Consider the following 23,010-nt stretch of genomic DNA (forward strand, 5'->3'; position numbering starts at 1 on the left):
AAAAGTATTAAGTACCATAAAATGGAAATACTCAAGTAAACTACTGGTACCTTAAAAGTCTAAGAACAGTTCTTGAGTAAATGTATTGTTACATTCCACCACTGGAATTTAGCATGCATGTTATGTTTTTTGCGCAAATATATCACTGAATGACATCATTTATTATAAAAAATGATGTCTAAATGATTTAGATGTTATTCCTTCATTTAGTGCAGACTGTAGATTTCAAAAGTGGCAGATAGAATTTCTGTGTGGCAGACCAAAGGAAAAAGAAAACTTGCCTGCCACAGTGGCAGGTGATGAAAAAGTGAATCTCAGACCCTGCATCCAAGTATCCTTATCATCTCCATGACTGCACCATTTAGACCAAAACATGGCCGCCATCCATTTTCCCACATCTCTCCCCCCGTCTCACTCTGATCTGATGCATTTATAGGTCGCAGCAAGATCTATTTCAGATGCACAGTGGGACAGTAGATAGTGTAAGCGTGGGGTTTAAACCTCGAGGCCTTGGGGACCTTTAAACGCCGTGGCGTCAGCCCTTGTTACTGTCAGCCCCAGCAGAGCAGGTTGTGTGTGCCATCCTCATTACTCGCCATGTCCGTCACTTGCCTGGCAACTGGGCCGCTGCATCAGCAGGGAGGAGGGAAGAGATATTATAGCCGGAGCTGCTACTTCCGTCTCCCAGCTGACATTTCCCCTTAAACTGTTTATTTACAATACAGAATGAATGGGTGGCGGCCAGGGGAAGCTGGCTGTCAACCGGTATTGTCAACACTGCTGCCTGTCGGCGACAGGAAATTGGCAACTGTATTTCTGTTCCCACGGATTTCACTCTCTATCGCTCCTCTCCTTCGCTCTCACATTCTGCTTTCCTGTCTGTCTGTCCCTCTTCTCTCCATCTTTCTCTCTCATCTGTCTCTTCTCTTTAGCGAGCAGCTGCGGTCTCATGCCTCATACCTTATTTTGACAACCTTCATTTGAAAGTCTGACACCGTACACAAACACATTTATTCTTGCCTCTGATGAATCTATCTAAAAGCGTCCGTGTGAATTAAATCTAGTGTGGAGGAATCAAAAGTTGTGTGTGTTCTTGTAATTGTTCTGAAACAATAAAAACCAATAAGGTCAAAGTGTTTGTCACTGTTGTTACTCACTCGAGATGGAGAGAATCCCTGATGGATTCAAAGACTTTTATTCTCTTTCCATCACAGCGGTCCACGAGGTACAATCCCATTCCCCCAAACAAAACTAGGTCCCGCTTCCTAAAGATATGCTGGTCAGCGCTTGCTCCCACAACACTGTGTCATCCAGACCTCTACTGATAGAACGTTCCTTGATCCCAATTCCCTGTCTCGTCTCCAATCCAAGCCAATCCCCAAGAGACGCTTTCTCATCTCAAGGACTTCCTTCAATCTCTCGCACTCACTTTCCCGCTCTCGTGTCTTTCTCTCACTTATTTTCAAAGCTGACAAATGAAGAGGATAAAGAGCAGGGAGGGGGGCGTTAGCGGAGGGAGGAGGTGGGGAGCTGATTAGATTAGAGAAACATGCTGGACTTAACACTCTCCTAATGAGCACTACAAAGGATCCAAGCTCTGTCTCTGGGGGTTCGTGAGGGATGTTACGCATGATACATGGGGAGAACTGTTCCAAGTATGTGTGCATATCTGCAGTGTGTGAAACTCATAAAGGTGAAGTAGAGGTTACATTGGGACTTCCCTGTCCTCTCTCTGTAACTGTGGAAACCTGTTTAATTGCCATAAAAGGCCGATAAAACGGGACTCTCCATGGGATTCTTAAGAAGAGGAGTGGAAAGTATGAAGACTGTCTAGGGAGAGTTTGGTTTTGGGACATGTGGAAGCATTTTGGAATTTTTTTTGGAGGAGGTGGCTGAGCATGGGAGTTCTGTGTGTGTTTTTCTGATGGGATCGTCTAGTTCCCTGTGGGCTGTAATAGTTTTTTTAAGGGATTTGGGATTACCAAGAGGTGTAGAAGTTTAGAAATGTCCTCCAAGTCTTTCAGGGGGATTGTAAGACAATCCCAAGCCAGATGGGATATTTAGACTCCCAGATTTCTCTGAGTTTGCCCTGGTGTCTTCTCCAAAGCCCCTCTCACACATGCACCACAAACCTGAAACCTGAAATTATCTAGACATTACCCGGCAGAGCTGTATGGGAGAACACAAATGGTGAAATCAGTTGGATCAGACATTAAACGGACTTTACCTTGCCAGCAGCCAAGTCCAGAGTCCGTGTAATGTCTGATTGAACCCATGAGTAAATAGAGCAGGTAACTGTCTTGAGAAGTCACAGCGAGTGAGTGGGCGTGTTGATGACACTTCTATGATGTGGCTAAAGCAAAACCAGGAGAAAATAAACATCCGAGGGTGAAGAGGAACGGTCATTTACACAAAGGCAGCACAAGCACGTCTAACTGGTGAGACGATGAGATTCAGGAACCTTTGCCTTTGTTGAAATCTTCCCGAAAATTCCAAGGAATGGCAAGAGACTTTGTTGTTTGTGACGAAATACCGAACTATCTATGTGCCTGTGGTGTAATCAACGTCATGTCCTTCCTCCTCCAAGCTCTACCTGCAACCCCTGGCCTAAACCAAATGTAGTATGTTCAGTAGTTGAGAATGCTTCTGACAAGGACAATCTCCTTTTGTGTGCTATATGTGTGAAAGAAAACTCCAGCCAGTTTTCATAATTTTCCCAAAACTGACAATCTGATATTGATGCCTTCTTTACACAACATTTGTCCACATGTGCGAAGATGAAAAAGTTTCAGCTTTCACTGTCACTTTTCACATGAAAAACTGAATGCATGAATATCTTCCAGGTGAAACCATCTGAAAATGTGTGCCAGTGGGACCTTTTTTCCCATATTCAAATGTGGCCATTCAGAGCAGCTCTAAACGCTTGTCACAGTGTACAAACTAGTTCTCCTCCAGCATAACTTGACTTTTATCAGATGCCCAAACCACCTCAATGGACTCCTTTCAATGTGGAGCTTCCCTCTGATGTCTGGGCCCAGCCACACTGTGAAGGAAACTCATTTAGGCTGCTAGTATCCAGGATTTCATTATCTCAGGTATTACCCGAAGCTCATGACCTTAGGTGAGAGTTGAAATGTAGATTAACTGGTAAATCCTCACTCCTCGTTGCACCAGTCCAACAAAAGCCTGCATAACTGCTGATATGTTTATGCAGTGCTCACGGCATATTGCATTTATGTAAATAAGGACGATCAGAAAAACCATTGTCAGCCTCTGTGGACAGTCGAGAGTTTTTTGAAGGTAAAGATAGTTCCTGCAGATGACAACAAAGGAACAATAACACAGTTTCAATTATATTGGCTCCATTGCTCTTTTGGAGGAAAATGATAAAAGTTGATGGAGAAAAAAACGTTAATATATTGAACACACTCACAATGCTGAAAAGAGCTGACATTTTCTTCCTTCTATCAGATCTAAACATGGCATTAATCCATGTCTATGCATACCAGAATCACCATGATGTCAACCATGGTGAACAAGAGGTATAAGCTTAGCTGATGTCATGCGGGGATGTCTTTTCAGCCCAATCTTGACCCAAGTTCTTTAACATTGGATATCTTACAATTCCAAAGTTGATTTGACACTTATATTTATCTAATCCCAATGTTCAAAACTATATAAAATTAATTCACATTTACTCACTTTAATTTTAGCTGGCAGCAAAATGCTGCACTGTAGAGCCAAGCTGTCGTAAAAGAGAGCAGCACTGCTTAACAAGCAGGTTGAGGTGGCCAAAACACATTAGAGTTAAGTAAAGAAAGGAAATACAAATTATATAAAACAGATCCTTCTGGCACCTAGAAACTACACAACTCTCAAAGTTGTCAGATTGCTGCACTGATTACATTACACCGCAATCTGTCTTAAAACGGGGTATCTTAAAGTTGTTGGGTTTTGCACATTACACAAGTGATTGGGGGGGCAGACATTACAAGACATTTCACAAGGACGAATTCCAGTAAGGTCTGTCTGGTCTCCAGACTACATTAAAACATGCACATGAAGTGATAGACTAAAATATGTAAGAATACTCGTGAGACAGAAGTTCTCTCCTCCAAAAATTGATGTCCACAAGAAGCTAGTGAACCAAGTTGTTTGTGTGCTGATGTGCAGCATTAAAACAAGAAAGAGAAACAACTCCTTTCCTTTATAAACCCTTTTACAGTTAGTAAGCAGTATGATGTTTTGGGTGGGTGAGACTTGGCTGGAGGCAAACCAATTCTCTACAGACATTAGCGAGCACTAGCTAGCAAGTTCTGTTGGCTTGTTTTAGACAGTGGAGGAAGATAATGTGAGTGGCGCATTCAGAAATACTTGTTCCGAGTGCCGGAGCGCACTCTGGCACAAATTTGACCGTCGGGAAATTTGGAGCACTGTCTTAATGTACCATTCAGTTATCCCAGCACCGCACTCTCAGAGTAGCAAACGCACTCTCGGCACTCTGTCTGAGAAGACGGAGCAGCAGAACGCAGAGTGGAGTGAATGTGTGATTAACTTAACCTTTGTTAAGTGATATAGAAATATAATGCTGCGTTTCTTCGACCAACAGGGCTCTTATTTTCGTTTAGAGCGTCAGACTGAATTTATGAACACACACTGTCAGGTCAATCACTCTCCAGGAACAGGAATGTTACTTGAAAAAGTTAACACTGACCAATAAGACCAGACTGGCCAACCCGTATGATCTCAATCAGTGGATGACTGACTAAGTTTGTTGAAGCTTATGCTAGCTAATGCACAAAAAAGTTAGCGTTACCAACAAAAAATCCAACATTCCTCTTAATACTGCCCCAGTTCTTGATTAGATGGACAAAATAACCCTTAATAGACATATTGTTACTCTACAACAGTAAATACTTTTTCCGTAACCTCATTTGAAGTGTGCGCTGCAGATGCAAACATTTTTGATGATCGCTTCCATCCAGTCCTTTCATTTTATTACATTTAACCATAGTTGTCTTTGTTTTGTTGACGGGCAGTGGCCGTCAACTCCTTCTACTCCTTCTAGCCATGACTCCTTCTATTCTGTCTCCCAATAACACAACAAGACAACATTTTAAGACTCCCACATAGCCTATAGCCCTGTGGTGGTGAGTCATGCTTTGCCTCCAGCTAAGGAAATTACGTCATTGTGGCGTTGGCCCTAGAAGCGTCTTTGCTTCTCTTGTTCCATGTCTTGCGCTCTCATCAGCTTTAAGTCATTGCTGCTGTCATCACTGATCAAAACAAATTCACATTTTAAAGGATTTTGATTTGGACTCGCAGACTGCTCCAGATATTTAACCAGCTAGATCTCTCGGACGTGTGCAACACTTAGGCGCATCTCTCAGATCACACAAAAAAAAATTCCCACATTGAAGTTGTCACTCTCAGCAGCAGGATTTGATCTGCCACTGATCTGGTTCTGCTGTCGGCAAGTTGAAAATAGGACTTAAATCGCACAGTTTAAACTTTAAACATAAGGTTCAGCTCAGGACATGTCAAGTTTTATAGTGACAGTTCACAGGACATTACAGTTTACACGTTCTCCGAACCCATCGACTTCCGGCAGACGGCGATACAGCCTCTGGGGGCAGACCCCCGATTTTTTGGCATTCCGGTTTGAGGAGGCGAGTTTCTGTTTCTGACTTCCGTTTATATATAAGTAAATATGCTGAACCACTGCGATGGATCCAGAGTTTGCAGTGACGCCAATTATGTTCCGCCTCGTTAGTTCACCGCATGGAGCGTTTAACCTGGCAACAACTGCAGCCGGCTCAAACGTGATAGATCAATATCACACGGACTACAAACAGCCTAGCACCGGAAACCAGGGCTCTTCCGCTCTTCTTCCGGAGGCAAGATCTCTGGGGTTTGCCTACAGACTCTACATTCACTGAATGTAGAGTCTGTATATAGATACTACAGTTTACAGTACTTTGGGTGCATTTCAGTGCACACAGAACTGATCCAGTATATTTTAATCTAACAAAACCGTGTGTGTGAAAGGTTGTGCAATGCATTTAATACAACTTCATTCTACCTACCAGCTTGTCATGAACTGTAGGCCAGTGCCACGTCAGCACAACCTGTCAGTGCCGGTGCTGTACATGCTCGAGTTAGTCACAAATATAGAGGTGAAAAAATACAGTTGTTTAAGTGTAGAAAATGTATGTGACAGCAAGACCCCACACACTGAGGCCTGTGTGCAGTCCTGACTCTCGACTGAGAGAAGTGGTCACAGTGTTGGACAGGCTTAAGGAGAACCTGGCAAAGTCTGCTGTCAAGGTTTGAGAATCAGAGTGTTGCAATCTCATTAAATGAACAAGGCCTTTCAGTCAGAGTTCCGTAGAGAGCAGAGAGCAGCAGTGTGTTTTTATTTCTGTATACTGAGCGCCGTACATTTATCGTTTATGCCAAAAGAGTAAGGCAGCATGATAAAATGTATACATGAAAAACATTTCTCACAATGCTTCATGAGCCTTCATTTTTCCTGCTTGTTTATGAAATGAACTTACCTGCAGTGTTTTTATTACTTTTTTGTGCACACTCTTTGTCATTTCTTAATATCAGGAATACTTTTGGAAATGGATTCTCATCACAAATCCTCTACTCCCCCGTGTATTCTACCCCTTACCAAGCAAGTGGTCATTTGCACAATGTCCTATAGCAATATTACCAGTGGTTAAAGGGGAAGTGAAAAATATATCCAGATAAATATGAATCCAGATTTATAAGATTTATAATGAATAAGCAGTCTTGACTTTCCAAATGCATCAGGACATATGTATCCAAACAACCTACAAATTTTAAACTTGGTGTCTTAATGTCATGCCCATAACCACTCCCCATTAATCTAAAGCAAGGTGTCTCAAATGCAGATCGATGAGGGAACTGTATGGCGGAGGATTGGTTTACGCTGTGTAGTGCTGAAGGATGATTCATGGATATTGCCGTGTTAGCGGATGGCTGTAGTTGAGGGCAAGCAGCTGGAGGTGTAAGGAAGCAGAAGGCAACGCAGCGTCCCTGCTACTCTCTGTGGATACCAGTGCTGTTTTTTTTTTTTTTTTTTCATATTTATGTATTCAAAAAAGTAAAATGTGGCAACATGGTCTTGTGTGAGCCCCTCCCTGCTTCCCAGGCACTCAATTATACACATTCACACTCGGGTGGTGTCAAGCATGAAACATTTTTTCCGTTTTTAGCTCACAGGCTCCATTTTAGATTTATCTAAGCTTGTAAAAATACTTTGAGAAACTGACCTTATAAAAATAGAAACAAATCTCCACTTGTGAATAAATGGTTCAAATCTATCAAAATTCAATTGTCTGTAACAGCAGGGTTAGTTGAGAGCTATCAACTGCAACAGTTGCGACAGCATTTCAAATGACAACATTTATGCCCCTAACTCTCCGTCCCAGCTTCATTAGTGTGGCTGCCTTTGTTTGTATGTAATTGTGGCAGCGGTCAAATATTGTAATTGTGGAATAATGAGTCTACATTGTTGTGGCTTTTCTGTTTTCTTTAACACTTTGCTTCAGACTGGCAGCTCCCCAGAGCCCAAATTAGATATTTAGTTTTTCTCAAACTGTGCTAAACATCATCCACTGGAAACCACTGCTAATACCGCTGATCTGTTTATTGATAATCACTGATTATTGCAGAGTGTGTAAAAATAATGGAGGTAGCACAGTGACATCACACACTGGTTTGTGGACTCCGGTTTTGAAGCCTCAAGTTAGGCATTACAGCCATAGCCATCTTGTTTTTTACAGAGCCAGAAGTGACTGTATTTGGACAAAAGGGTGGAGCTGTGGAGGATGGAGTGAAGGATCTGACTAAAGCCCAGTTTAGACCAAAGATTTGCGAAAAGACAAGTTGAAACAGGCAGCTACTTACAAAGTGCCATTCTGCAATGTTCTAAAACCCTGCCGGTTTAGACCAACACAACTAGATGAGATGGTGTATCATCTCTATGCAACAACCCTCTACAGGGTTTAGCTCACCTCTGGAGCCAGCCTCAAGTGGCCATTCAAGGAACTGCACTTTGTGGCACTTTCAGTTGGCTTCATTTTCCAGGCCCCAAAGGTTGCACCTTGTTGATAACACTGTAAACTGACAAGTAGGGTATCTTGATGTGCATCACAAAATGTAATATATAGAGTTGTACCGATACCAGTATCGGAAATGCCTCCAATACTACCTAAAATGCGGCATCGGGCATCGGCGAGTACAGCCTATGACCAATCCGATACCACGCACATATCATTTGAACATCGCCATCGCAATGTGCGCATGTGCAATAGTCACATCGCAGGACATGCAATGTTTTCTCTTTTTGTAGAACATGTTAACTTTTGTTTTGTTTCAGAAAAGCAGCTCTGAAGTTCTGCCCGTTGCTCCGCTCCGCTCGCCTCTCTCTCCCTCTCTGATAACAGCAGCCCCTCCCCCTCTCATGCACACGCTGCAGTCACACACTGAAAATGAGCGGCATGCAAGAGGGAGAAACAGTAAAGGAGGATTTATGCCTGGTACACACTACACGACTTTTCTGCCCGTTCTGAAAGTCACACACTGTCACATTACATGATTGTGGAGTCATAAACTCATGCCGTGACTTGACCAACAGACATGACACACTACACGATGGTACACACCAATTATCCCCGGTAGACTTTCACGATGTGTGTGACGTCATCGGGTTATTCTTGTCCTATTTTTATTACTTTTACTGTTATTTGAGTCACTGTGTCTGTTCATGTACCAGCAGAAATGTTGTTGTAACGTAAAAAGCGCCAGCAGACGGCAGGAGCTACATTTGAAGCACCGTATGTAAACATAAAAGTCACTGGTTTCTCCACAACTAGTTCCTACAAACATTTCAGAATAAAAGCCTATTTAGAAAATGGAAGGATTCTCTCAGCCGAGGTTATGAGGGGCTTTTAATTTGAAACAAGTTCAGGAAGTGTTGAGTTTGAAATGACGGCGCGATATATTAACTTTATCAAGGCAACGGGAGCGGATATGAAGTAAAAATATAAAAACACAGAGGGAATGATAAATAACGGCCCTTTTATAATGTAGTCTGTTTCAAATGAAGCTGGTAGCCTCTGTAGTTGTGGTGAGTAAAAGCCCACTATTTTTTAATTTTCTTACTTTAAGTCATCTGGTGAAAATTCTTGTATTTGTTAATACAAGCCCTACATTCTACTGTAGCCTTTAAAATGTCTTTTTTTACCAAATTGTGTAGCTGCACTTCAACCTGTGTCAACACTGGATAATAATAATAAAAAAAAGTTTTATGGCATTCATTCTACTATTATGTATTTATTTCTTAATATTTTACATAGAGTTTTAGGAGTTGAGACATAAAACAATTCATATCCCATCCATTTTTTAGGGATGTCCCGATCCAGCTTTTTCCACTTCTGATCCAATACCAATATTACAGACTTGAGTTTTGGCCGATACCGATCCGATCCAAGCGCGTATTATACATATTCACTTATTTTGTTGTCAGTCATGTTAGAAAAGGTTTGATCAAGCGATATGATCCACAACAGTTGGTATGAGAAACTGACCCATTTATTGTTTACAGGGTTAAATAAACAAACTTTAAACTTGAACATTAACATTAAATAAAAAATATAGCTGGTTTGCTTTGGCTGCAAGAAATCTTTAAAATGTTTAATATTGAAATTAAAATAGCAACAAGAGTCCACACACTTGTGCTTTGGCCACCTATTAAATAAAAAAAAGATTAACACCACAAGACATTGTTGACATTTAACAAACAATGCAGCCTTTCCTTTTCAGTTATTTTAGTAATGTCAGTGCCAGCCTGGTGCTGCTCTTTCCTGGGACCAACAGAGGGGACAAAAAACCACACACAATATTGTACAATTGTTTAAACAAGCAATAGTCCATCCATGGCTCCAGTTTCACTAATTGTGCCCGAAACAATGCCATCAGTGCTCTTTACTTAAACAGTAAGAGTATAAACCGAATAAAAATATCACTCTCAAAAAACCAGAGCAGAAAACAAATAGTCAGTTAACTAAACTGACCGCTACTATTCCTACCCTTCCGTCCATGTGTGTCTGCCATCTGCAGGCTGGCCTGGTGGATTGATAGTAAGAGCTGGAGCAGATCACTGGAATGGACTGCTTGAATCGCAAAGTGCTGGGCTGATCGGAAAACCTGGATCGGAGTCTGTGAAAAACTGGATCTGAGTTCTTGGATTGGCATTTTTCCATGCAGTCCGATCCAATCCGATGCCGATGCACATTTTTTGCTAATATCGGCGGCCGATACCGATCTGAATATTGGATCGGGACATCCCTACCATTTTTATTTTATGCGCTGGTATCGGATCGGTACTCGGTATCGGCATCGGTCTCAGGAAGGAAAAAGTGGTATTGGTACATCTCTAGTAATATATAGTATAATAGTTTCAGTTTCACTTTTTGTGGCACAGAAGTAGTTTCCTAGAACAAAACGAAAGAAATTTACCAAAACAAACTGCACCCTCATGCTCCTTCTATTCTGCATTTCTATTTTTATGTTAAATAAAAAGAGCATTTTGTGCATGAGTGTTGTAAGGTTTGATGAAAGGAATAATCATGATCACTATGACATGTTGTAAATTATAGCTTACATATAGCTTTCCCAAGTAGTAGATATTGACCGAGACTTGCTGGAGCTGTGCTGGCAGCTCAACTAATTACAAGATTTACCCTCAGGTGTCATCAGCCCATGTCAGGCTCGCCAGTGAGTTGCAGTACTTTACGACATTGTTGACTGCTAGCGATGATCGCTGAACATTTTATAACACTAATCTTATTGTTCTTCTTGAAATGCAACCTCTTTATATGTGAGGAAATTGTTATACTGTAAATGTATATTTCACAGAAGCAGTTACTCTCTAAACCTGAGTGGGAATGCAGTAATCAAAGTGTCACACAGAATCTGTTTTACATAACAAAAAAGGCCTTCATGTCTCCTTTTGTATTTTAGTGCATGTTTGTGTGTTTGTATTGACAATTTGAAGTCTGACGGGCTGGCTTAATTATAGAAGAGAGACAAGTGAAAACGACGTTTTACCTTTTATCAGGGATGCGTTTTAAACTCTGCATTCTCTCGCTCTGTCATGCACAAGATGTTCTGTCGGGAAAAGGCTCTTATGTAATGAGTCCTATCCAAACATCCAAGGAAACGTTTGCTCCAAAAGTAGGCCAGTAAAATAATTACTCAGATGAATAAAAGGGAAATGAAATAAGAGAGGAGAAGAGGGAGAGGAAGGAATAACTTAAGAGCAGGGCCTGATAGGTTTGTTTGATATGCTTTCTAAATTATGAATAGGCTTGAGTCTCTCCCATTCTCTGTCTTTTACCTACACTGGGACTGAAGTCATGTTTTGTATGCTTGTCCTTTGGCATATAACTCCTGATTGTAACACAAACAAATGAACACCTTGTAAAACCAATAGCCTCATGTGTCTTGGGCCAGTGAACCGCTCACCTCCGAAAGGTTGGGTTTGCCATGTGGACCTGGGAGGTTTCCACCAGAGCACTACTCATCATGTCAGTAACCATGGTGATGTAAAGTCGAGCTGTACAGACTATTGATCATTTTCTGGGCTGTCATCGTTATCATCCAAATAATCCCCTTTCCCTTAGGCGACTCTCACCTGTAGTATCCTTCACACTCACATTCTGACAGTTTTCATCCCTTTTTCTCTCATTTTATGTTTTCCAGGAAACATGTTTTTATCAATATTGATTTTTCTGATCCAAATCAGTGTTGTTTTGTTTTTCTGTGCGGATGTTTGTAACTACCAACTAATAAGTTCCCCTTTCCTCCCCAGACACTCCATTCAGAGAGAGTCAGGAGCAAGACCTGAAGGCGGCCTTGAAGGGGACAGATCCCACCATCCCGCTGGTGTTTGTCAGTGGGAACCATGACCTGGGCAACACTCCTACTCCAAGGACACTGGAGCAGTACTGCAGCGCTTGGGGGAACGACTATTTCAGCTTCTGGGTAAATGCCTAAAACATTTAGTAGCAGTAGTAACCATAACATCTAGTCGCATTTGACTCAGCATTCACTTCAGAGGGGAACATAATGACACTGTGTCCCAACAGCAAGCAAGCAACTATTGCATTGCATAGCACAACACTGGAGCTCCTCACTGAATCCATTACATATGTATTTCTGTTACATTATGTAAACAAACAAGGTACCTTTCAACTGTATACTTGAGATCAGACTATTATATTGCAATATTTACTGGAAATGACATACAATATAGCCAACAACAAGTAGGTTGTTAATAGCAATGGTCATTAGCAGTAAACTATCAGCTCCCTGACGGTCTGACGATCTCCCTCCATCTAGCTGCCACCTTATGCTGGTTTTTGTAAAGAAAAAGGAGGAATCATGTAGATAATTCCTCATTTCAACAATCATGAATCAGCCATTCCTCGTCCAGTATTGCACTTTCAAAGCGAGCAACAGGAGTAAATAGAAACAGGGTGTGCGATAAAAGTTCAGCTCAAAATGGCACACTGCATCGCACCCAGAATGCTGCCTGGTAAATGCTCAGTCTCATGGAGCCAGACCATCTCCACAGCGCTGTACATGTCAGCGCTGTGGAGATGGTCTGGAAGCACCATATTATCATTCTGCTACAGGGGAAAAAATCCTGGGTGGCGATAAAGGCCAAAATACAGTGACTGTGCCCTTGTAAAACAGTGTTGGGGGAGGGACACACAGTGGCAGTGCTAACTGTTAGCATCACACAGCTAATGTTACCAAATGGTTATTAACTGGTCAAACCGTATCGTTATCTGTGTGAGTTTGTTGGGACAGTTTAAGGGCTCAGTAGTTGGGTTTCCATCCACCTATTTTTATTCGCATTTTCAACAATTGCAGAAAAAAACTTCAATGGAAACGCCAGAAATTCGAAAAAAGGCCGAAATATCGCAAAAAAGTTTTTACGCTTGGAGGGGGTGGAAAAGTCAGCGTATCGATATTAGGGAAGTGCGATTTTTGGCAATGGAAACAGATTTAGTGAATAAACGATGACGTAGGCTACCGAATCCCACTTCTACTTCACACACACAACTGTGTGAACTTAGAGAGAGGTAATTACTCCAGTGTCAGGTGAGGTGTAGGCTATTTCACAACTTACCTGAATAGACTGGACGTGTTGAATACCGACCTAATACATATCATGTGCGCTTCCTGGTGTACCAACACAGACAGCATTATGTAGGCTACGCTGATAACGCTGATTTGAGTGTGATGAGAACTCTCGCAATAGCCAAGAAGTTCCCAAGGAATCTCTCCATCTTGTCGTAGTCATGGATGTGCCAGTAGCTGTTTACATCAGTTGTGGACATGAGACACTCTCAATGACGTCATCTCACGGCGCCCTCTTCTTCTACGGGTGTTCTTTTGCATTTTTATTTTTATTTTTCACGAGAAGCGCCACCTACTGCTCAACCTGTTGACTCCCAATAGTCGCAAAACAATAATGAATGGAAATGTGCATAAAGTCACATTTTCTTTTGCGCGTTTTCACAAAATTCACTTAAAATTTGCGATACATTTGGATGGAAACCCAGTTACTGTTGGGTGTTAGTGGTGCTGCTGTGTAAGCTCATGCTTACTGAGAAAACTCACCGAGAGGAGAGAAGCTCCATTGACGACTCCGTTATCAACAAAACGTTTGCTCATCTGTCAGGGTGTCAGGACAGTCTGGGATCGGACCCTCGGTGCAAAAAGGATATAATTCAGGTATTGTTTGACTGGAGACGCTTCAAAAGATGTGGCAAATCAACTCTGACTGGCCGTGTCAGAACAGATGAACTTCGGGTGTAAGAGTCCTATAAGACGGAGTCTGGGCTTTTCTGAGGTGCATTCACTGGTTGATTTAGGCTTTGTAAATCTTAACACCAGTTCACCAAAAGAGTAAAGCAGGCATGCCTTAATCTTCCTCAAAACTTGCCATGTAGGCATGTAGGTTGTTAGCTCTGAGGTTGTTTTTGTTTCCATTAGCAAAGGGGATTTTTAAAAAATGGTAAAAAGGAGATAGCAGAAGGATGGGAAATGCTGGCCTAAATAGCCGGCCAATGGCAGGCTCATAGCCACAGTCTACATCAGGTGAGTCAGACTAAAATTGCCATGACATCATCCGCGTTATTTTTTCAGACTTCCTCCAGAGCCACAGAGCATTATAAAACAGTTTTTACAGGCCCACCTGTGTGGGATTGTGTTTTTTATTTTTTTTTTTCATGTTGAAATCTCTGTTGGCTCTTGACTGTCATTACTTAACTTCCGCCCAGCATTAACATACATGTAGGCCTACTCCCATATATACAGAGTCCTGTATACATGTGTGTACCCACTTGAACCCACTTTAAAAGCTTTAAAACTTTGTACACATGCTCACTTTGCCCATGAAATGATCCGTGTATAAACAGTAGCAGTGGAATTCTTTGAATAAAATGATTTGCCATTGATCTTCTGTGCGGAAGTTAGGAGTGAGGTGTTTGTGTGAATAGAAATGTATAGAAATAGAAAATGCACTATAAAGTGAACCCCTTGTTTCTATGTAAGTTGTTGTTATAGTTTGAAAAATGGATAAGGTGTAGTTCACTAACATCTACCACATCTCTTCTGTCTCAGGTGGGTGGTGTCTTCTGCCTGGTTCTGAACTCCCAATTGTTCTATGATGCCTCGGCCTGCCCTCATCTGAAGGAGGCCCAGGAGATATGGCTGGAGGAGCAGCTGAGCAGAGCCTCCTCCTCAACGGTAGAATTGCATCACCGACATTGATTCTATTCTTGTCTGATTTATGGAGACGCGCAGCTAGATAATGTCTCCCCTTTGCCATGTCTGGACGTTTTGGATAATTGCTGCAGCCATTAGACACAACAATTAAAATTTTGTCTTTGGGGATTGGTGCTGAACCCAACCCCTCACATCTGTCTGTACAGGAACCCAAACCCAAACACATCCTGGTGTTCCAGCACATTCCTCTGTACCTAAAGAGCCCAGATGAGGAGGATGACTACTTCAACCTGCAGAGGGTAGTCAGGCAAGGCCTGCTGGACAGGTTCAAGAAGGCAGGTAGGACAGCAAGGCTTGTTATTGTGATATAGCCTAAAAATATTGCAATGTTATGTACAGGCCATCTTGCATAGCTCAAATGCAGACCTTACAGTGACTGTGTTCATTATTGTGCTCAAGGGCACTTTACCATGACAGACAGTGTGCGTCGTCTCTTCTAACTACGAAGTCTCGTCAATCCAGATTTGTGTATATCTTTGTTTCTAACTTTGAGCTAGAAGTCACATAATAAATAAAGCGGAGTGTTATTGTTTTGAAAGTCACACAGCTTCCAAAACTATAAAATATCAGCAGTATATTTTGTAATGATGGATTTAGGCCACTGTGAAGTGGTCTTAAATTTCATGTCTTAAGACGTCTTAGCTAATATTTCTGTTAAACCTGTTCATTTCCAGCATATCTATCTTAAGCACAGTTAAGATCCCAGCCCAGAGGATTAATATGCCATTAGCCAGAACCACAGGAGGAGCTCCTGGCACACACACACACACACACACACACACAACACGGGCGCAATTGAGTTAATTCATGCATTCACTCCCTATAAGAAGAATAATTCCATAATCAAAATCCATTGTTGTCGGCTTAGAAGAGTCTGAAACAAGGGTATCAGGCTGGGAAACTCTCACAAGGACAATAAGTCTTTAAGTAAGCGCACACACACACATACACACGTCCTATCACACTCTCTGGCCACTTCTGCACAGCTGATTGACGGGACCGCTCATTCAGACACGTGTCATGCTTCTCAATCATGCATCAAGGTGACTGTCGGGGAATGGTATTAATTTCATTATGCAGCCATTATTCCAGCTTGTATTTAACCATGTTGGCCCGTTTTGGTCTGATGACCCCTCACTCTCATAATTGATTGCTTCTCTAAGGGAGTACTGGTAAAAGATTTAAAGGGCAATCCGTACAGGCTTTTTATATGCAGGAACGGAGAGTGTTTCTGTATGTGCGGAGCATGCTATGCGCAATGTGTCCTTTCTCATCCACACTCTTGTTCACACATGTCCTGCCTCCAATTATAAATTCAGACTACATGCAGGGCATGTACTGTATGAACTATATACGTACATGTACATGGTTATTAATAATTGATGACAGACATGCAGCCGCTTGCTGTAAAGCTGCACACACTACATGACTCTCACATGTTTCGTATGCACATATGTGCAAGTACACTATGTGGTACTTCCAATTACTGCGAGAGCAGGGATGTGATTTGGGACGGTTCGTGATTTATCATGTCATGTCGTATTTTGCTCATCGCCTTTCTGTCCAGTCCTGTTCCATACATAACAGTGGGTTCAGGCACAAATGTCAAGCTCTGTCTCTTGGATTTCTCTGGAAATTTCTACTGCACGGATGGAGACCTCGATGTTTCTGTAAAGTTATCCTTCAGTTTTGTGTGTCTATAAAGATTGGTAGTGATTAAGATCATAGGAAATCCAAACTTCTGTATGAAAATTACAGAAAAACACTGTGAAATACAGCACAGCTTTGTCATCATTAGAAGCTTTTGATGAGACAGCTAAATGCACTAAATCTAAAATTAAAATTTGATGACTTGACAAAAGGAATCAAACCAGTTATTATTGAATTATACAGCCTTTGTCTCTCAGTTCTTTCTGCTCTCCTCTGATCCCTCGGTTTCTCTTTCATGCTCCTCTCTTCTTCTTCTACCAGGAGTGTCTTGGTTACTGATGCTGTGGCGTTTGTACTCTACTGTAGTATATCCTGGAGGCATGCTTGAAAAAGAGACTGACTGTCATCATCATTGTGCCCGGTGTCAGTTTATGATAGAGGTGCTACTGTACATTCACACCAGATATTGATCAGAAAATAATTTTAGATTTATAACCATGCTCGCAGCGTGGCTCTGTGGAGGGAAATGTCACTTGGTTGGTCAGTTGTTTGTTGTTGTTTTTTTGTGAAAAATTACATACTGACATCGGTGATCCCTTAAGGTTTTGTTTTGTGCAATCATCAGGTCAAAGTTTTAATTTGTCCAATTCATTAATGACGAGCATATCTGAGCTGTAGGGTCCGTGTACCATTCGTTCATTTGAATTTCAATTAAGAACAAAAAAAAAAACAATAAAATGGGAAAATGATTTGTTATTTCATTATTTGTTTTTCAATGTCCAACAAAAAACAGATTTTGACTTCTTTTTCAAATATTTCATTTAGTGCGCAGGTCAAAAATAGAACATTTAAAAAACGGTCTCGATCCCTTTTTTTAATTTCATATTTAATCTCTCTCATTTCTGTGCCCCAGAAGTTATTCAGCCTAGCGCATACTTAATTTACTGTCTGATACTGATAGTAGGCTGTTGTTATAGCTATTATAGCTGCCTTGGAGTCCCAAGGATTATGCGCTTGTTGTCGCGACGTAAAACATAACTTTGACTCTGTAACATCGGCATTGCTCTCGAAGGCTCTGCTAGATCAGCAGTGATCTTGTCTTCGTCTGAGTTTTGCCACCGCTGCTGACGCTAACTAGCTTGTATGTGAGCCGTTACCATTGGCTATGTGGGGGAAAAAAGCTGTGGATTGACTTCCGGGTCATACATAAAATAATAAATAAATATCAAAATCAAAATCGAGACTGGTTTTTAAATGCTGATGCTAACTAGCTTGTATGTGAGCCATTACCATTGGCTATGTGAGGAAAAAAGCTGCAGATTGACTTCCGGGTCATACATAAAAGAATAAATGAATATCAAAATCAAAATTGGCATCGAGACCGTTTTTTAAATGTTGTATATTTGACCTGAACATGAAATTAAATATTTGAAAAAGAGATCGAAATCAGTTTTTTTGTTTGACATTGAAAAACAGACAATGAAATAACAAATCATTTTTCCATTTTATTGTTTTTCGTTCGTAATTGAAATTCAAATGAACGAATGGTACGGGCCCTGTAGCTGTGTACTTGTTTTATATTTGTGTGTTTTAAGGATAAGGAGAGATGAGTATATGAATTATTTGGGAATTTTATTATGTAAAATAGGGGTGCACCGAAATGAAAATTTGTGGCCGAAGCCGAATAATATTAAACGCTTGGCCGAATATCGAGTACCGAATACCGAATGCCGTTGTTTAGTTTTTCATTAGTTTTTGCAGATTCGGCAGGATTCGCCATTTCGTTCTTGCTGCTGGTTGAAATCTGTACTCACACAGCGTGCTGAATGATTTATTTTCCCCACACAAAACTATTTTTAGTCGCAAATGCGAGTGCGGTGACGGACGGAGTAAAATATCGCCACACTGCCGACATTTTACTCCGTCTGTCACCGCACGCTGTTTGATTGCGTTATCAAAACATGCCACTATTATTCGGCCTTGCTTTTCACTTATTCCACCGAATACCGAATGTGTGTTTTTTTTGCAATATTCGGCCGAATATATTCAGTTACCGAATATTCAGTGCATCCCTAATGTAAAACTCATATAATTTCTATATTTTTACAAAAGTGGCTCACACATTTTAAACTTGAAATCTACACTAATACATAACCAGCTACATCTCAAATACTAAGGTTTTTTACTTGCTGTACCCACATCTAATAAAGAAGCAGATACATTAGTTCTAGTGTCATAAGCTTTGTGTGTTGAGAAATTCCCACAAAACAAAATTCCAAGAAAAACTAACTGACTTGTTTGTTTTTTGTTTTTGTTTTGTTTGTTTTTTTTTTGTTTTTTTTTGTATGTTTGCTGCAAAGCGAAGGAATTGTAGGAACTTCCAAGAAGTAGGAGTTCCCCGCAGGGCAAACAGGCGCCTGGTAAAAATATCTCAATGGAGAGACTGTAGGTTTTTTTTAAGGAGAAAACAATCGAAACGAGCGAGGAATTGCAGAAACTAGGGTTTATTGTTAAGAACATATTGAAGAAAAACAGAGCACTGGGGCAAGTGTGTTGTTTGTCTTCCTGTCTGCACGGTAAAGGGCTCTGTTTCCTCTCAACCGTGGCAAATCATGTCTCTTCTGGACATACAGTGGTTACGATAATCCCCCCCCCCCCCCCCCTTTGCATTACGTTATTCACGCATCATCTGCCTCCCATGTTGATCTGTCTTCACCGCTGCACCCTATGATCTGAAGCACCCAGATGTGCTCTTATACTCTGGTGATCATTACTGTCGTTACAGTAAAGGGCAGCATCATTAACCTCACACGCACACACTTATGTATCAAGTCCTCACAGGAACAGTTAAGCATTAGCACAGATGAAGCATGAATGTCATTTTTCTACTGAGATTTTCATTAAGTAAGCCGTTGACAAGGATAAATCTCTATGTATGTTTGTGCTGGCAGCTCTCATATCATTTTCCTTGGAAGACAAATGTAGTTATATCAACAGTTGAAGGATTACGTGTTTTATAGCGCAAGAAGAATTTGGTTTCAAGATCCCTTACTGGAGCGCCGGAAAGCTCTTTATGATACTTTAACAGTGTTTCTTTGTAGCAATAACATATGGATGTTGTTCAGAAAGCTTTTGAAGGATATTCTTCTTAGTTGGCTGCCTCAAAGTTCTTATTGGTTCTTATTTTAGCAAGAGCGAAACAGCAGTCTGGCAAGAACAAAGAGGTAGAATTGGATAGCTTTCCTTGTTCTTTGTCTTGTAATTTAAAATTCCACTGAAAGCGTCCTTTAAATGGAGTCGCTGGATGTTACACAAATGTGTCTTTGGCATCAAATCAATCCTCATAAGTAAGTACATGCCGCCATGTGTAACTGAGTTCTAAGACCACTGCTGAGGTGTCTTTTGTGGTGTCGTTTGACTTGTAGCAGCCTGGGATTTGGCTCAGCATTTGTGAGGTTGTTATTGCTGCTTTCTTCCGCCCCCTCCCACCACCACTCCGAGCACATATGATGGAAATAGAGAATATAGTCCCCTGCAGACAAAGAAATACATTTAATTGATTTTTTTCCCGTGCTGAGGTATTTTTCATTTCTCTCCCCACTCCCTCTTCTTCTAGCAGGATATGGGTGTCAGGGAGACGTTTGAGTAATTGTGTTTATTTTGTACATGTTTTGTGTGTGCATTTTGCATATAAATCACTAGGCAGCAGTGCATTTTTCTATGCATGATATATTCTACAGTGAGTATCTATAAGTTATCTCAGCAGCACAGGCGCACATGGGAAAGGTGCGACACCAATTAGTCTTCCTGTGGCTCATCAGAGCGAGCAGTTCCACCCAGGGAACTGTTGACTGCATTCCAGCTCATATTAATGACACACTGTCTCTGCGTGATGACCCCCTCTCTGGCAACTAAAGTACCTTGCTTCCCCCTTTTTAATTGCACAAGCAATTACTATGGTTTCTGATCTGACAGTGATTTGGTTGATATTAAATATCGCCTTTAATTGTGCACTTGCTCTGTGTGTTTAATATCTTTTGAGTTGAAGCCAAGGCACCTGATTATAAAAGGACATGTTTTAAATGTTCAAATAAGTCTGTGATTTATTGGCTGCTTTGCAAACTTGTTATGACAACCGGTAAACAAAACAACAAGACAAGTTGTTCTTACTTCTTTTGGGATATTTACGACTTGGTAGAGGACTTTGCAGTCAGTACAACACAGCCAGTCTGTTGGTAACAATCACACAAAGCCCTAAACACCCTCGAGGAAGTTCTTTACTGTTATCATGGGTACGTCTGTGCTTCCTCGTCACTGTCATACCCGTAATCATAGTAAATAACGCTCTCTTTGCCCCAACCTATGCCAAGTTTTCAGTGCATGAATGCAGCCAGCAGTTAGTTACTGCAAGCAGAGGAAAAAAATTGTAGCTTGCTTGCTCGTTGAGGATGTCGAATTCAGAGAGAGCAGGTTTTATGCACATCCAGAATCTCTTCAGAGAAGATTGAATTCCAGTTGCCGGGGACCGGTGTCTCCTTTCCGAGAGGCGAGCAGAGTAGCAGAAATCCCAGCAGTGCTCTCAGCCTCTCCTCTCCTCCGAGATGGAGTACTGTAATTAGATTTCTCTCCTCCTCCTCTTCCTCCAAGGTTAATATACTACATTCAGGATACCTTCATCGCACATACAAACAAGGCCAAGTGAACGCACGCACAGGTACACACACTTACGTGCTGCCTCCAAACCCTGTGCATGCACAGAAAAAAAACAAAAACAAGAGTGCGGCTGAGAAATTCATTGGAATTCCCAACATTGCTAGCGGCTGTAGAGTTGTACATACAGTAGCTAATTAGAGTCGAAGATAAGCCGCGCGCCACTCTGCATAGTCTCTCCGTCTTCCCCTCTCTGTCTCTCACTCTTTCTCTCTCTCTTGCCGCTGGTTGTCTTTATCAGCAAGGGTCCTACGCTGTTCAAAAGCGAAGACACATTTATCGCCTACTGGGGATTTGATAAGAGGCCACGGTTAAGCCTTTAACCCCATTGTTTTAATGATGGGAGTGAATAATGCTTTTGCTTTCTCGTATTCTTCTTCTTTGTCTCACTCTGGCTTTCAAGCAAAGGTGAGGGATGTTCGGGGGTATTCAGACTGAAAAGAGGGGCTGCGTTGGATGGGGTGTGTTGTTTCAGGTACTGGTGAGATGATGCAGTCCAGGAAGGCCAGTTTGAGTAATGGGTTCTCGGGGCTAGAATGCTTATCAGACGTTGAACCAGTGCACAGTGGTTAATAATACTGTGAGGATTGATTTACAATGACCGTGGCAGTCAGTGTATCCTTCCTTGCGGAGATCAACAGATAAATATTAAAACTAACAACCAACCTTACAGGAACGTACTTGGGCAGGAACGCAGTGGCCTCACTGAAATGATTGGGAAGGCCCAATGTTTCTTAACACACGTCTTAAGTCTGATCCATCATGTCTTCATGCTCTAAACATGAGTACTGTTTTGTATTTGTGGAGCAATCCTCAACGCTTCTGTTCATTTACTGATTTATTTATTTAACTATTGAGAAAGGTCTTGCCTTGTTTCCGCCTGATTCCGGCGCTTCTCTTTCCTGCGGCAAGTTGAAAGTCATTAAGATTTAATGGGTAACCATAGATACATACGACTACAATGCTCTTGTTTACATACTTACTATGCAGCAGAAAGGCCCTTATCAAAACGAAATTATCATATTTTTCATGACTGTATCATCATCTCTCAGTCTGTTAAAATGAAACCAGCACTATGATGTCGTTTTTCAAAAGGGAGCTAATGTTGCCTGCTCTATAATGAATATGTGTTGGATAGTTGAATGTATAACTGCTTAAAATGTTATATATATATATATCACCAGACGAACACTGACGAACTGTAGCTGTCAAATAAATATAGCATAGTAAAAATACATATTTCCTGCTGAAATGTCGTAGATTCCAACAGTGGGAAGCATCAGAATACAGAAATACTTAATTCGCAGTTCTGTCCTTAGCTTGTTGCAGCTACATCTCACCTCGCACGTTCTCCCCTGCTGCGGGTTAAGCGGCGCCACAAGGCGTTTTACGCTCATATCTACAGCGAATATGTTCTGAGCTGAGAGCTGCCAAACGTGGGTGACCTATGCTCGGCACTGCGCCTGAACGCCTCCTTTGTAGACACTGTCAGAGGACTGAAGCTGCTGCTGCTGCTCTGCTACCTGCTGCTCTTCCTACGCCTCCTGTGTAGACACATGCACTGCAGGTGTGCTGTAATAGTACTTATAATAATAATGTAAAATTTAAAAATTGCTGAAAAAGAAACTTTGATCTGAAGGCTCTTTTAGGGTCCTCCCCAGGTTGGGGTCCTGGGTGCTTCCAGTCACTAACCACACCCCTGTCGTCCTTAAGGCCCTGACACACCAAACCGACGGTTGGTTCTTGGGTCAGTGT

The 23,010-nt window shown here is 41.5% G+C and overlaps 1 protein-coding gene across 1 annotated transcript in view; it reads left to right on the forward strand.

The window, feature by feature from the left end:
• cpped1 (calcineurin-like phosphoesterase domain containing 1) overlaps nucleotides 1-23,010 on the forward strand; it is a 52,282-nt gene that overhangs the window by 13,640 nt on the left and 15,632 nt on the right. Inside the window, exons 3-5 of the mRNA XM_033611719.2 lie at nucleotides 11,906-12,078; nucleotides 14,731-14,856; nucleotides 15,042-15,174. Coding sequence (XP_033467610.1) covers nucleotides 11,906-12,078; nucleotides 14,731-14,856; nucleotides 15,042-15,174 — 432 coding nt within the window. The remainder of the gene's footprint in view (nucleotides 1-11,905; nucleotides 12,079-14,730; nucleotides 14,857-15,041; nucleotides 15,175-23,010) is intronic.

This window comes from Epinephelus lanceolatus, chromosome 21, assembly GCF_041903045.1.
Source record: "Epinephelus lanceolatus isolate andai-2023 chromosome 21, ASM4190304v1, whole genome shotgun sequence".
Taxonomy (NCBI): Eukaryota; Metazoa; Chordata; class Actinopteri; order Perciformes; family Serranidae; genus Epinephelus; species Epinephelus lanceolatus.